Below are 13,898 nucleotides of genomic sequence, written 5' to 3'. Positions count from 1 at the left end.
CTTGCCTCTTGTACTCTCGATGCGTGGTAGTCCACGCCCTTATCGCGGGGGTAAAACCGTGACCAATTGTCTTCTTAAGTCGGAGTTTACGGCCGGCGGTCGTGATTAGCATAAGATTAACTTTTAGTATACTTATCCTAAGAATATGCAGGAGCGTGTACTGTCACGCTGGGGGGTAATAGGACTAAAATAGTCATCCCGTTCGGGTACTCGACCGCCAACGTCGAGATTCAGATTAGGGCTTTATATTTATTAGATTGCAAGTATGTGTTTACCAGTCCGTCTATAGTTCGAGTATAATTTATAACTACAGCTGCGAAACCAGCTCGGCAGCCTGCCAGGACTTGCTTAACCGGATCTTTAATACTGTTAGAACGCCCTTCTTCATGCTTTCTACTGCCTGGGGCAAGAGCTGTTCGAACTGCTCTGTATTGCCCGCAACCCCGGCCCAAGCATGGTGGCCTGCTGCGGCTTTGGCGATGCCGGCATAATCCGGGGTGGGACTGAACGAGATATTGAGATTTAGATTGTTTACCTGTAATTCTAACCCGGCGGGATATACCAGCTCTAGTGAGTTGCGAGAAACGTTCCATTCTAATAGATAGTTGACCCCGTTATATTAGCCACTCGAGCGACGATAGACGGGACAACTGTTTTAGTTACTTACTGTTGTTACTGAGAACTATGGTGAGAGTCGCCAGATAGTACTGTCGAGCAATCCAGTAGACTGTCTCCGGAGCATCAAATATATACGTTCTATTCCCTACAATTTCGCATATAAACTTACCTTTGCTATTCCCATCTATTAAGTAATCGGACGCCAGTTTAACGCCTAGAGTAGCGCCCCCCGACCAGCCGAGTCCGCCAGCGCTGCAGTTGACCAGATGGCCCGGGGTATCTACCTGCAGCTGATTGGTGATAGGTATTGTATTGGTGATGGTCTCGAGGTACTAGATAGTATCCTGCGGTAATGTTTTACGCAGACAGCGGCCGAGATAGTAGCTGTTAATTAGAGCTAGCAGATTCTTAAGGTCTGTAGCTGCGAGTGCGAGGGCGGCCAGCCGCTTATGGTACGCGTTCTTAGTAGCTGCACCACGGTTGAGATACTCGGCTGATGCGAGAATAGGGGTAAAGCCCTTGTTGCTCGCGATGTACGACTGCAGTTGGCGGAAGGCGGTAGTTGTATCTGTCCGGTAGGTCTTTGAAGCGTTGATGTACTACAGGTTGAGATTGTTCTTCAGAGGGTCGATGTCGATGTGCATAATCTTAGCATACTAGAAGGGACGACAGAAAACAGGAATCCAGGGGACCGCTGCGTGAACGACTAGAATAAAGTCGGCCGTCGGAATAGCTTTGTGGGCTCCGATTCCCAACCCCAAGAATGCCGGATGGGTGAAGGAGAAGCTTACATCACTCCCCAGACAGTCTAAGACGCGCAACCCCGGCATCATATCAACGAGGTCAACCAGCGCAGGCAATGCCTGATGATCTCTGCCCGAGTGTCCAACAATAATTAAAGGACGCTGAGCGTGAACCAGAAGAGTGGCAATCATTTCCACTCCGTTCTCTAGCAGCGCGGTGGGTGAAATGGCTTTCTAATAAGCCTGCTCAATCGTGTAGGACTCAATCTTGGCTTCCAGCACTTCTCGCCCTGCCGTCAGATATACCGGTCTAGGCGGGTCACTCATCGCGAACTGCATCGCCCGACTTATCATCTGCTTGATATTCTTTCTTGTGCGGATCTTCCCGGTATACCGACAGTATTACGAGACAATCTGGCGTTGCTTTTTGGCATCCTGTAACCAATGCATATACTTCGTTCAAGACCCAGACAGTTCGCTATTAATAGTGAAGGGCGAAAGGCCTGCGAAGATAAGAACCGGACAGTAGGCGGCAGAGGTATTGTGAACTACACAGCCCAGAGCTTGAGTTCCAACATTAACATGCACGATGACCGCTTGGGGCTTGCCGGTTAGTCGAGTAAATCTATCGGCTATCAATAAAGCCACCATCTGGCTAATAAAGTCAGTGGGATCTTACACGTACTTGGACAACTACGGCAGTTGTACTTCGTGTGGGCAGGTTATAATCTTAGGGAATTGATCTTTCTTGAACTTCTTCCCGTAGACGATCGCCTCCATGATGACCGGGTGATCCGACTCCAGATTCACGAATATATATGAGACTCCGCCCTGTGACTTGAAGAAAGATATTTAGTAGGACACCAAGTACTCTTTTTTTTTTTTCCAGATTTAGCAAGATAGACCCTACCTTCTACAGAGCCTTGAGGAAAGCGGTAGCAGCAGTATAACTTCTAACCCCGCTCGGTTAGCCAGCTATTACTTATTGTTCGGTACAACATCTTCGGCGATTGGGACAAACACTCACATTTTCAATCGATGAATCGTAGGAATAGTAACTTTGTGACACTGTACTCTTTGAAACATTATATTTTATTTAGTATTATATCTAATGCAGTGCTATATTGGCAAGCTACATCGTCCCCATCGGAAGAGATGCGGTGGCACGTCAGTTCCGAACAGCGTCCGTTCCGCATCGGAAGCTGCATTCCGATTATCTATTATTTGGCTTTCGGCAATTGAACTGTAGGCTGACGGGAAAGAAATATTTCGAGATTGATATAATAATAACTGATAATACTAAACAGAGAGAAGAAAGAGAGAGTGCAAAGCTACAGTCCGCCTGGGATAATCTTTCCATGCTTACAGCGCATCGCGCCACCTGGCTGCCGAAAAGGTAATATCTTGATACAGAAAAAGAGCTAGAAGAAGGTGGACTGGAAGAAATCTATACTATTATATTTTCGCTCTCGCACCTTCAGCTGCGAGCTCTTCTGGAAGGCCATTTTTTAGCAGTAACAGGCGATTCAAATCGGCGGTATTAATATATCTAGGGCTGGCGTCTCGCAGGTTGGTCAATCCTACCAGCTGCATCGCCGTCTCGACTTCTTGTTTAAGAACTAAGAATGTATTATAAATGTTAGTACTGTCGACCAGTTCTTACTCTAGGTTTATCTATTTTCGATAGCATGAAGCACTCCCGGCTTCCCGTAGGTCAAGGCGTAGATAAACAGTCGATCCAGACCGACAGCCGAGGCTTCCAAATAAACGGCTTTAATAATATCAGACCCTCGTCGGAACCCTTCGTCTACCAGAACAACTATTCTTTCGAATGCCTCCGGGCAGTTACGGCGGATCTCAAGAAGGGTCAAGATGGATAGGGGCGTTGTGTCGGCGGTGTGACCACCATGGTTACTAACTACAATGCCGTCGAGACTATAATACAGGGTAAGATGTGTATCTTCTGCCTGCTGAATTCCTTTTATCAGCAGCAGCAGTCCGGTAATTCTTCGAAGCCAGAGAATATCCTGCCAGTTAAGAGTAGGATTAATAAACGAGCTATTCGACTTGGCTAAGTCCGCATATACATTTATAAGTGGGGCCCCCAGCGGCTGCTGCTGGTTGATACTTACTACCAGGCCTCTGCCTTTCTCGGGCTTAAGCCGCTCATCGGCCTCTTGCTTGGACATAACGGGAAGATCGGCGGTAATCAGAAACCTCTTGATTTTTCCGGATGCTGTGGCCTGCCGTATCTATGCTTCTGTTTTGCTCCGATTTTTGTTAATATATACCTGCAGCCATGCCTGCTCCGGGGTCGTATTAAGAATCTCGGCGAGGGAATGGAAGGCGGTGGTAGCGATGTATTGCATATTTCCGGCCTTATATACTGCCCGTGCCAATAGTAGTTTATCCTCTCTACAGATATTCTTGGCCGCACCCACCGGCGCGATGTATACGGGCACCTTAAATTAACAGCCCAGCAATATCCGGCGCGTGGTTACTGTAGAGATATCGCGTATGATCGCTGGTCGCAGCCAGATCCGCTGCAGCATCGTCTGGTTGGCATCTCGCGTGAGATTGTCGTTGGCCGCACTGCTGTTGAACGCCTATGACTTAGGGCTTAGCTGGTCTCAGGCGACCTTTTCGAAGTCCTTGAGACTGAGAGCGTCGCTGAGAGGGGGCTTGCGAGGAGCCTAGGGCGAGTGTATCGGGGCTGTCTCGGTCGTGACCGAGGTTAGCCAGCTCGGGGGAACGGTAGAGGTGTCCAACTCGCTGATGCAGGAACCGTAGAGTTCGGTAGCGATCAGCGAGGAGGAATAGATATTATTATACTTTACTGACGCATCTTTACCGGCATGTTGGTAGATGACTGGGATTCGGTTGTATTAGAGAAGACAGGAGGATCAGGATGCTAGATAGGTAGGGCTTCTTTACTCTGGGCTCCCCCCGGATGTATCGGGGCAAATTTAGTCACGTCGTAGACTTTTCTATTAACTATAATCCAGATATCTGTCTCCAGACTATGGGTTTCTACTTCTTTTACAGACACTATTCGGAAGAACATGTTGCAGAATTAACTCGTTTGAAATTCAGCCTGGACATAATTATTCTGGCTTGCCCTGGGTGCAGTAGGCGGCAGAAGCAGTAGTTATCATACGTTATTTGTACGCGCTTGTATGATAAGCCCAATTCCGCATCCATCGGAACGGCTAAACTAATAACAGATATTATCAACCTGCTATATTCCTCTTTCCGCATGATTTTTAAAATACGAATTATCTTTTTAATTGTGTGGAAATGGGGGACCCGTAACATAATAGTAGTTGACAGCGTAGTATACAATAGAAACATCGACGAGTTCAATTCTCGGATCTACTCAAGGAGGTAGGATGGCTACTGGTAGACTCAGATAGGCCGGATTCAGTTTGCAAATGAGGCCGAAGCAGCTTGTTTAACTCCGTCCAGATCGTGCCATCAAGGAGCTGATCCAGCGGTGGATCATTGTCCGAAGCCAGTGGCGCCCAATCGAACAACAGGTCCGCTTGATCTGACCCCCCATGATCAGCTCCCCGTGGCGATGGCAAGGTCCAATCGCTCAGGTCTCCTCCAGTGGGGTCCGCGAAAATCGGAACCATGGAGCTCTTCGAGGTTTGCAGACTACTAGGGTTGACGGGCCCCTCAGTCGGCGCGGCAGAAATGCCGTCTATCGAGATGAATTGAAGACGAACCAAGATCCCGAGAATATGCTGCAGACGGCAGTGGAGCTGGGCGCATGCTGGAGATAGTCCAGAGCAGGCGTCGGTTAGCTTCAGCACATTTTTGAGAGGGACGCAAACGACGCGCGTGATGGAGCTTGACAACCCGATCTTGGACGTATTGTCAAGGGGGCCGCTGTAGGTGTAGATGATGCTGAGTAAGATCAAGGCTGCAGCGGAGGCGATGAATTGACTGAAAAGAGCGTGCAGCCGGCGATACAAATCGGTTTGTCCATCGAGCTGCTTCAGGATGGTGATAGTCTCTACAGCAGTGTCGATTGCCTGCGAGATGTGCGCCTGACTGGGCTTGACGGGGCTGTCTTGGAAGAACAATGGTCGAAGCATGAGGATTCGGAGCTGATTGGCACGCAAACTCAGCATCGTTTGGATGAAATCGGAGGCTTTGTCAGAGTTTGAAGAGACTGAAGGGACTGGGGAGGAAAGAGACTGGAGTTTAGCGATTGCAGACTGTTGCCACCGGTCGATCTGATAATTAATAAATTGAAATTGTTCCTCCTCGTACAGGTCTGGATTCACAGGTAGACCCGCAGTTGCATTCACGATCTTCGAACTGATGACACAGTAGGACATCATCGCATTCAGATATTGCGTCTTGACCTATGCAGTAATGGTCAGACTATCAGCACACTGACTTCAATTCTTCCCATGACAGGCAGGTGGGCATAACATACGAGGTGTAGCTGTGCAGGGACCAATGACCCGTCGTCCATGTGACGGGGAAGCCCTAGAGCCGTGCTCCATTCATGGTCCAGCACAAAAATACTCCACATCAATGTTGTCGCCTTTACTTGCTCTCCCTCGTCACCAAAGGCTTTCTGTAGTGTCATCGGTCGGTGTAGGCCGAGCTCTAAAGCTAAGGAGGCGGCAACACCTCCAAGTCTCCACGCCATTCGTAGACTTCCAGAGAATAGGTGATAAACTGCCTGTTAATCAGTTTTAGTAAAGTCCAAAAGTCCAACGACAGAGTGCAGGGAGGACCGACACCAAGCAGCACAAGGATCACACCCCTCAGACTAACATGCTCAGCTTGTCAATGTGCCTGCCTCGCGTTTGAAATCCTTAGCGTGGAAGACAGGACCGCGGAAGGTATCCTGGCCAGGGTATGAGGGCATATTAGGTAAAGAGGTGAGGCCGGTGGCCAGAATCAGTCGTTTAGAACCCATTTCCGTCGTGGAGTTGGATGGGTCGTTCGAGCAGGCAACGTGAAGTCTCCACCCATCACCTTCTGACTGTGGCTGCACTGCTGTTACTCGTGTGTGGAATTGAACTCGATCAAAGACTCCAAAATGTTTGGCGTAGTCGGTCAGATAACGATGTAAAGTGGCAGCGGGGATGTGGCTGTCGGCCTTGACCCCATAGACGTCTTCCGACATGGGAAAGTCGGGGTATTCATAAGAGCCCACCATGTTATTCGACTTGAGTCCAGGGTAGAGTCTTTCCTGTCCCCATGTACCTCCACACGAGCCAGCTGATTCGAGGACTACAATGCGGTCCCGAGGGTGCAGCTGAATGTAGTGCTTCGCAACAGACAAACCAAACCATCCTAAACAATACAACCAGGAGTTAGCAAACTAGGAACTTGGTCCCCCATCATGGGTGGAGATGGTGATATAGAAAAGCCTACCTGCCCCAACGACAATGAGGTCAATATCTGGAGTTGTTCTAGTCATCTTGTTGGATGTCGACGATGTGAGCTCCGAATAGTACGGTGCTCTCTGTAAGACATTTCACCTAAATACCTGGATCGGAAAATGCGACTCCCATGTTACCGCGCACGAGTTGGTGGATAGGACTTCGAAAGGAAAGGCGGGAGAGGGGAAGGGTTCCGCAGATTCCGATGAATTGTTCAATGAATGAATGTCCTGATGATCAGAGCAACGAATTGCAATGTCTCAGGGTTTCCGCATTCCGATTCACTATCCACCCTCTCACCCACATTGTCAATTCCGATAGTCTAGCCTGTCAGCAATGACAGCACTGTGGCCACTCAACATAGCTCAGCTTGAGACAAAACCCTTGTTCCGTGCTCCGCCTGAACCCTCAGTAACTTCCCAACTACTCCCTGCCTCGCCAATCTACGTTACGATCATGTCTCAGCAGCAACCCAGATACACCACGACACCTGACTATGGCAGTGAGAAAGTCCTTTTCCGTGGTTCACCGGCGTATGAACGATGCCGGTGCATGAACCCAACCGCCGAGACCCCAGATCGCTATCCTCGCGAGATCCATTTGGTGGAAACCGCCGCCGATGTGGCTGCGGGTCTCAAGCGGGCCTCTGAGCTCAAAACAACCGTGGGGATTCGATCATCGGGTCATATCATGAACCTAGGCAACCTCATCCAAGACGGAATCCTGATTGATACCGTCAACCTCAACCGCCACGTTGACTACAACCCTGTGACCCGTGAGATCTGCTTTGGACCATCTTCGCGCGTGGAGGAACTGGGCGCGGCATTGGGATCGGTTCAACGGTTTTTTCCGCACGGAAATGCACCAACTGTCGGCTCAGGCGGGTTCATGCTCGCTGTGGGCCAAGGATGGTTTGTCCGCGGCTGGGGGGCAACCAGCCAGACCTGGATCGAGCGTTTTGAGGTTGTCGTCCCCGATGGGCGTGTCCTCATCGCCAGTCGTACTGAGAATCAAGATCTCTTCTGGGCAGCCCGTGGCTCAGGCTTGGGGTTCTTTGGCGTTATCACGCGCTTCTGGGGACGAACCATCCGTGCCTCCAAGATGTGGGAGCGCACCTTCAAGTTTGAGATCGATGATAATAGCTATGAGCCCCTAATGACCTGGACCATCGAGCGAGGTCGCCATACTCCCAAGTACGGAACCGATCTCAATATCACGATTGACTACCCGGAAAAGTACGATCCCCAATACGATTCCGACGAGATCCCGGCCGGCGCGAAATTGCATCTCAACCTCAATCTTTTATGCTATACTGACACCATTCTCGAAGCCCGGACGCTGATGAGTGCGTGGGATGCGATCCCCGACGCTGTCCGCGAATATCTGCTGGAAATGAAGCCTGTTCAGCGGAGAACCTTCGAGGAGGTCTTCGCCCGCAAACGCGGCTTCTTGGGAAACCATCGCCAAGACAAATGGCAGATCAACTCCATCATGAATGAACCAAGCTGTCCGGTAGGAAAGGTGCGTGAAGACCCAGGGGTGCTCATTCAGCCGTACCCAGCTGACGGCTGTCCCTCCAGTTACTCGAGGCGATCAAGCCGGCCATGCTTGAGCTACCCACCCGGACCTCGAGTGTCTTCGCCTGTTTCTGTGACATTGTCCCAGATGAAAAAGATGCGGCCTTGAGCCTGCCGCAAGATTTGTATATCTCAACAATCACTGGCTCGGTCGAGGCGCAATCAAAACCCGCCCTCTGGGATCACATGAGGGACCGCTACCAGCGAGCCTTCCACGTCGCTGTAGGACAGTATATCACCGAGATTGATATGAACAACGAGACTGCCAACGTACGTCTTTGTCTGGCTTTAGCCTGCATAGCTACAGAAACTAACCATCGCACACAGACTCGGGTTCTGAGTGATACCGCGCTCGCAAGATTCCTTAAGATCCGCGAGAAGTACGACCCACAAGGGCTTTTTCCGAACTACAAGGCCATCGTTAGAAGTCACGCAAAGATGGATAAGCTAGACAGCCTTGCGAAGCTTTGAAGGGCTGGATTAGTCTTCTTTTATCCATCGTCCATTTGTTTCCTCTGATGTTGCAGAGTCGATGATTCGCTAAGAAGCGTATCGGGTTCAACGTCAGGCTGATTTGGTGCTTGGCCATTGATCCCCGACATACCAGACACTAGGTCATAGTGAGCTTCCCTCCAGTGCCAATGAAGAAGAAGTCGGCCCCGATGTGCTATGCAGACAAGCATTGTAACGTAGCCCATCTCATTAGTATGCGGAATAGTGCAATCTATGAAAGCAACGCGCCTTGTGCATCTCGCTATCTTGCCCATTCATTAGAGAGTAGACCAGGTCATTTTTAAGAATCCTGGCATCGTGATCTACTGGCATTGCAGGTTGATAACTGGGCGTATGATTCCCGTATGGGGCGCTGCTCTTTAAAACACAGTGACTCACGGCTCTTCCATGTATTCCCGCACCTTATACTCGAAGAGCTGGTTCGAAGGTACCGCCGTGTGATCTCGCAATTTCTCCGCCGTGGCTATCCCACACACTGGCACGCGGTACTCAACCCTCCGACCATCTGGCAGAGGACATGGGAAGGGCAAATAGTCCGGTATAAGCCCGAGTTGTGCAAGCACGGTACCTTGATCCCATGAAATATGTTCGTGATACAGTCGATCCCCACGGATATTCACTATTGCCGTGAAGGGGATTGCAGCGCGTTTCTGTGTTGGGGGCACTCCGGGCAGACTGCGTCCCGAAGATTAGTGATCGGTATTGGGGTAGACGTAGTGGACCTGGGAATAGAAACGTATTGGGGTAAGAGAGTGGAATTGAACGACTTACAGCCAATCCAGCTCCCGGTCATGGGTAAATTTAAAGATGAACTCGTCGATGACGCGGTCAATGCCGAGGCTTCGGCTGATCAGCTCTGTCTCAGTATCGGCGGAATTGTTGAAGATGAAGTTGTGCCGGTAGAAGTGAGTAAGAGATTCACGACCAATTCCGCCGGTAAGCTAGGGATATCAGTCTCTTTCCAGGTTCAGCCGCAGAGGCTTTCGCAGGATGGCAAGAGAGATCAGTGTTCTCACCGTCGGAACATGATTCACGTATGGCTGAGCGACCATAGTACTCATGGTGTGCTCCACACTTCGGTCGGTGAATTCATAGAAAGTGTGCTCGTCCCAGATGGCCTCCAAATCAAAGTACGGGCCTGCCATCAAAGGCTTTAAGAAAGACAGACTGCGAGTATGGGAGATGGACTCCGGGCCATACAGAAAGTCGTCGGCGAAGGGCGTGGCAAACAAGAAGGATTTGGCGGTGGGGTAATAATACTCCTGGGAGGGCTGGCTGGTCTGGCGGCTCTGAGTCTTGGGTCTTGTGCCCGCAAGGTGGCAGAGAATCGGCTGGGCGGCCGGAGTACAGGCACTTGGGAGTTTAGCCCCGGCCTCTCCATACATCACGATTGCGACGATGCTCGGGATACCAGGGATGGTGGTGGCCACGGAAGTCCACAAATGAGGGTCGTACACTTTGCCCCCGGGTCAGGAGTCGACCTTCTTGTTTCACGGGAGGGGAGATCGACGTACCGATTAAGCCTATCTTTCCATTGTCACAGTCCTTGCTAGCTGCCAAAGCGTCCAGAGCGATGGTAAATGCATCGTGGCCACCACCACCAGCCAGAGCTTGTTCTTGGACTTCAACCACCGAATATCCTTCCTCCGCCCATTTGATCAGGGGTGATGGCACTCCATCGATAATGTCCAGCGAGTGATCAGTGTTGGGCACCAGAAGAATCAACCCTGGACCATGTCCTCTCCGCGACAGAGGCAGCAAGAACGAGATCCCTGGGCCGAGTCGAGTGAGGTTAATGCTTGGGAGAGAAGCAGGCGGTTTGCTGATATCCCAATCTTCCATCTTGATGTTGAGGTGTAGCAGGTGTCGTCGAGCAGGTCCTTCAAGATACAAGGACTGGACAGTTTGCAAGACCGATTCCACAACTCGGCCATTCTATTGAATCGATATAGTCGAGCGGGGAGGGCCGTTGCTGGCCCTGACGGAAAAGCGGCGTCGGAATGTTCCGATGGGGATGTGGTTTTTGTTTTGGCATGACGGCGAATGGACCCCAGCCGCTTCATCGTTCCGACTCCATCATCAGTGAAGATAGAGTCAGAGATGTGAATAGAGCTGTTGACATCGGGAAGTTGGGTGGGAGGAGCGGATTGCGAAGCTGCCGAGGACAGGACTTTACTGAGTGGGCGCGTCGGGCGGGTGCGGCGGGGGGCTTAATCACGCAGTGGCAACGGGGTCTAAGGCTTGGAATTGTGAATGAAACGGGACGACCGCTTCGTTTTCCAAGATTAGACAACAAGCAGGTGAGCAAGGGGGTGTATAGATAGACAGAAGCCGTGGTAGTCCAGCGGTTGTTGTCTGTACTGTACTGTTTATTTATCATTTGACCTATTTGAAATGTTTGTATTGTTTGAGCGAGTCAAATTGTTTAATTGAGATTGTTCCAGGGTCACGGGATCAATTCACGGAGAAGCTGACTCATCCGCTTGCTCTCAGCATAACTAGTTAGTGAACTAACTCTTTCGTAATCCAACCCAATGCTGCAAGCTGCCTCATCAACTCATCCGGTATATGAAATCACGCAACTGCGTTAATTACCATTGCGACCATTGCACCCCCGCACGCTTAGATTGATCCTGCAGGCACTTCATCTGCAGGAGCCGGCGGATGTCACCCTGAACTCCACCCCTAAAATATTGGCAACATTGGCTTCAATGCCCCTCGGGTTGGCACGCCATTGCCAAGGTATTCAGCACTGACCGGGTCACCAAAGGGTTGCAATGCTTTTCTACGTCTCTGATCTCCATATTCTCAGGATCAGCTTGGGACAGAGTTGGAACTCCGCGTATAGACCTTCGGTTGAACGGAAGATATGGCGAGTATACCGTTGAGATGCGCAAGCATCAATTTCGGGGACGTCGGGGTCAAACCTCGCGTCAATGGAGCAATGGATGTGGTGATGATGTTGAAGGTGATGAAGTGCGCTAACCTCTGCGCTAAGGCGAGCGCCAAGACCCTGCATGGACAGTATTCACGGTCTTCAGCCTGCGGAACTCCTCAGGGCGCCGCGCTGGTCCACCGGAGTCCGATGCATGTCGACATATTCTACCGCATCGTTGCGATCGCGAATGGTCCTCAACTGGTGATTATGGTCTACTCAAGACTCATCGTGCGATGACCAGGATACAATGAGGTGAAATGATGCGATGAGGGTTTCTTCGAACATGAGGATGCGGATGGAGGATGGAGGGCTCGTTCTGAGAAGCATAAATACTTCGTGAATTGCCCTTTCGAGTGCTTCTTCTCCATCATCATCATCAGCCAGCTCTCTGCTCCATCGCGGGTATCTCTAGCTTCAATACGCCAACTTCCTCAATTACTCACCTCGAGTCTCTATCCAGTCCATCAAGATGAAGTTCACCGCCGCTATTGCTGCTAGCATCCTCGCTGGTACCGTTGCTGCCATCCCCAACCGCGGCCTCGAAGCTCGCGTGAAGGCTCGCGCGTCTGGCACTCGAGGCTCTCGCCCTCTCGAGGCTGTCAACCGCCCCGCGACGGTCAAGAACCAGACCAACGTGGAGTACAGCTCCAACTGGTCTGGTGCCGTCCTGGAGAGCCCCCCCTCGGCTTCTGCGACCTACACGGCTGTGACTGGTACCTTTACTGTCCCCGAACCCACCGGCACCGGTAGCGGCGCTGCCTCCGCCTGGGTGGGCATTGACGGGGACACCTACGGCAATGCCATTCTTCAGACCGGGATCGACTTCACCCTCACCAATGGCCGCGCTTCCTATGATGCCTGGTACGAGTGGTACCCCGACTATGCCTACGACTTCAGCGGCAGCATCGACATCTCTGCCGGTGATGTCATCGTCGCCATCGTTGAGTCGTCCTCTTCTACCAGCGGGACTGCTATCATCGAGAACAAGAGCACTGGCCAGACTGTGACCAAGAAGCTGTCTGCTCCTTACTCCAGTGCCAAGCTCGGTGGTCAGAACGCTGAGTGGATCGTGGAAGGTAAGTCTGAGCCTGAGTGGGGATTTGACTAGCATGGTTATCGCCGGTACTAATCCTATGCATAGACTTCGAGGAGAATGGCTCCCTGGTTAACTTGGTCGACTTCGGCACCGTGACCTTCACCGGCGCCGTTGCCCAGGCTGCTGGCGGCGAGAGCGTCGGCCTCGACGACGCCACCGTCATTGAGATCGAGCAGTCCGGCAAGGTTGTGACTGATGTCACTATCAACAGCGACTCCTCGGTCACTGTCTCCTACGTCTAAGTTGTCTCGATGACTTTCGTTGACGGAGCACATGGCAGCAGGTGAACCTGCCTGTGCGAGCACAGTTGGCGGAGGACACGGGCAGCGGGTTCTGCAGTGCTGGGGATGGTGAAGCGGGTTCAAGAAAGGCAATTAGTGGCTCTTTAGATATGGGTGTGGCGGCTTCCGTCCGCAAGTGTATCTTTACAGGTCAATACGAGTCACGATAGCTTCCTAGATTGTTGCGCATACAAACTTCTTTCCCCAGTAGTGTTGATCCTTGCAGCGCCAACATAGTAAATCCACGACTGTACGAGGAATTCTTATGGGAGAGCCGACGCTGCAGGAGGTTTAAGTCTAAGACCATCTCGCGAAAATAAGATGATTCTGCGAGGCTCTATCCTCCCTGGCCAGGCAATCAGAACTCAGCAAGAAGACTCAGAAATTGGTAGGAACTCAATAATCGCCGAAACCCAATCCTGCTCAAGTGATCAGATTTACAAGGACTTCCTGATAATCATACACAACCATTTGAGTCATGATCTCTGTATATCTTGGTGTTTCATCACCACGTGAGCATTGTCGCAAGTTGTACGATACATTAGCCAGCCGGGCATTGCAGTTGCTTTAGGCTCGGCGGAACGAGTTATATATTCTGCCCGTTTCAGTCCTTGCCACTAGGGATCCAGTTCGAGGGCACGATTAACCTCCAGATTACTTCGAGCGAGAACCAAACAATTAAGAATGTAGTCTCCGTCTTGTCCGACGGCCATACATCAAGCAC

General features: G+C 51.0%; 7 protein-coding genes across 7 annotated transcripts; 2 read left to right on the top strand and 5 right to left on the bottom strand.

Moving 5' to 3' along the window:
* Positions 1 to 307: 307 nt before the first annotated feature.
* Positions 308 to 2,141, bottom strand: BO95DRAFT_451691 (uncharacterized protein; the record flags this gene model as incomplete). The annotated part of the gene is made up of 9 exons (XM_025588100.1): positions 308 to 594; positions 668 to 898; positions 980 to 1,217; positions 1,296 to 1,595; positions 1,644 to 1,671; positions 1,696 to 1,742; positions 1,773 to 1,814; positions 1,881 to 2,012; positions 2,070 to 2,141. 9 exons carry the CDS (start codon positions 2,139 to 2,141, stop codon positions 308 to 310), a joined length of 1,377 nt encoding a protein of 458 aa, XP_025444019.1.
* Positions 2,142 to 3,031: 890 nt separating this feature from the next.
* On the bottom strand, positions 3,032 to 4,425 carry BO95DRAFT_451690 (FMN-dependent alpha-hydroxy acid dehydrogenase family protein; the record flags this gene model as incomplete). Its single annotated transcript, XM_025588099.1, has 7 exons — positions 3,032 to 3,427; positions 3,494 to 3,613; positions 3,653 to 3,823; positions 3,863 to 3,967; positions 4,001 to 4,054; positions 4,091 to 4,230; positions 4,296 to 4,425. The coding sequence occupies 7 exons, from the start codon at positions 4,423 to 4,425 to the stop codon at positions 3,032 to 3,034; spliced, it is 1,116 nt and encodes a 371-aa protein (XP_025444018.1).
* A 295-nt stretch (positions 4,426 to 4,720) lies between these two features.
* On the bottom strand, positions 4,721 to 6,027 carry BO95DRAFT_512936 (fungal specific transcription factor domain-containing protein; the record flags this gene model as incomplete). Its single annotated transcript, XM_025591566.1, has 2 exons — positions 4,721 to 5,734; positions 5,809 to 6,027. The coding sequence occupies 2 exons, from the start codon at positions 6,025 to 6,027 to the stop codon at positions 4,721 to 4,723; spliced, it is 1,233 nt and encodes a 410-aa protein (XP_025444017.1).
* Positions 6,028 to 6,159: 132 nt separating this feature from the next.
* BO95DRAFT_512935 (FAD/NAD(P)-binding domain-containing protein) lies at positions 6,160 to 6,807 on the bottom strand (the record flags this gene model as incomplete). The annotated part of the gene is made up of 2 exons (XM_025591565.1): positions 6,160 to 6,680; positions 6,762 to 6,807. 2 exons carry the CDS (start codon positions 6,805 to 6,807, stop codon positions 6,160 to 6,162), a joined length of 567 nt encoding a protein of 188 aa, XP_025444016.1.
* A 418-nt stretch (positions 6,808 to 7,225) lies between these two features.
* BO95DRAFT_409766 (FAD-binding oxidoreductase) lies at positions 7,226 to 8,817 on the top strand (the record flags this gene model as incomplete). Its single annotated transcript, XM_025584151.1, has 2 exons — positions 7,226 to 8,290; positions 8,350 to 8,817. 2 exons carry the CDS (start codon positions 7,226 to 7,228, stop codon positions 8,815 to 8,817), a joined length of 1,533 nt encoding a protein of 510 aa, XP_025444015.1.
* A 331-nt stretch (positions 8,818 to 9,148) lies between these two features.
* BO95DRAFT_385352 (LEA domain protein) lies at positions 9,149 to 11,197 on the bottom strand. The gene is made up of 4 exons (XM_025583473.1): positions 10,374 to 11,197; positions 9,876 to 10,315; positions 9,631 to 9,800; positions 9,149 to 9,534 (listed from the first exon to the last, which is right to left on the bottom strand). Exons 1-4 carry the CDS (start codon positions 10,699 to 10,701, stop codon positions 9,234 to 9,236), a joined length of 1,239 nt encoding a protein of 412 aa, XP_025444014.1. The 5' UTR covers positions 10,702 to 11,197; the 3' UTR covers positions 9,149 to 9,233.
* Positions 11,198 to 12,266: 1,069 nt separating this feature from the next.
* BO95DRAFT_358912 (A4/G1 family peptidase) lies at positions 12,267 to 13,135 on the top strand (the record flags this gene model as incomplete). The annotated part of the gene is made up of 2 exons (XM_025582426.1): positions 12,267 to 12,873; positions 12,939 to 13,135. The coding sequence occupies 2 exons, from the start codon at positions 12,267 to 12,269 to the stop codon at positions 13,133 to 13,135; spliced, it is 804 nt and encodes a 267-aa protein (XP_025444013.1).
* Between the last annotated feature and the right edge of the window lie 763 nt (positions 13,136 to 13,898).

Source organism: Aspergillus brunneoviolaceus (assembly GCF_003184695.1).
Source record: "Aspergillus brunneoviolaceus CBS 621.78 unplaced genomic scaffold BO95scaffold_20, whole genome shotgun sequence".
Classification (NCBI taxonomy): Eukaryota; Fungi; Ascomycota; class Eurotiomycetes; order Eurotiales; family Aspergillaceae; genus Aspergillus; species Aspergillus brunneoviolaceus.
The sequence above is the reverse complement of the archived record's forward strand: the minus strand, read 5'-3'. Positions and strand labels throughout refer to the sequence as shown.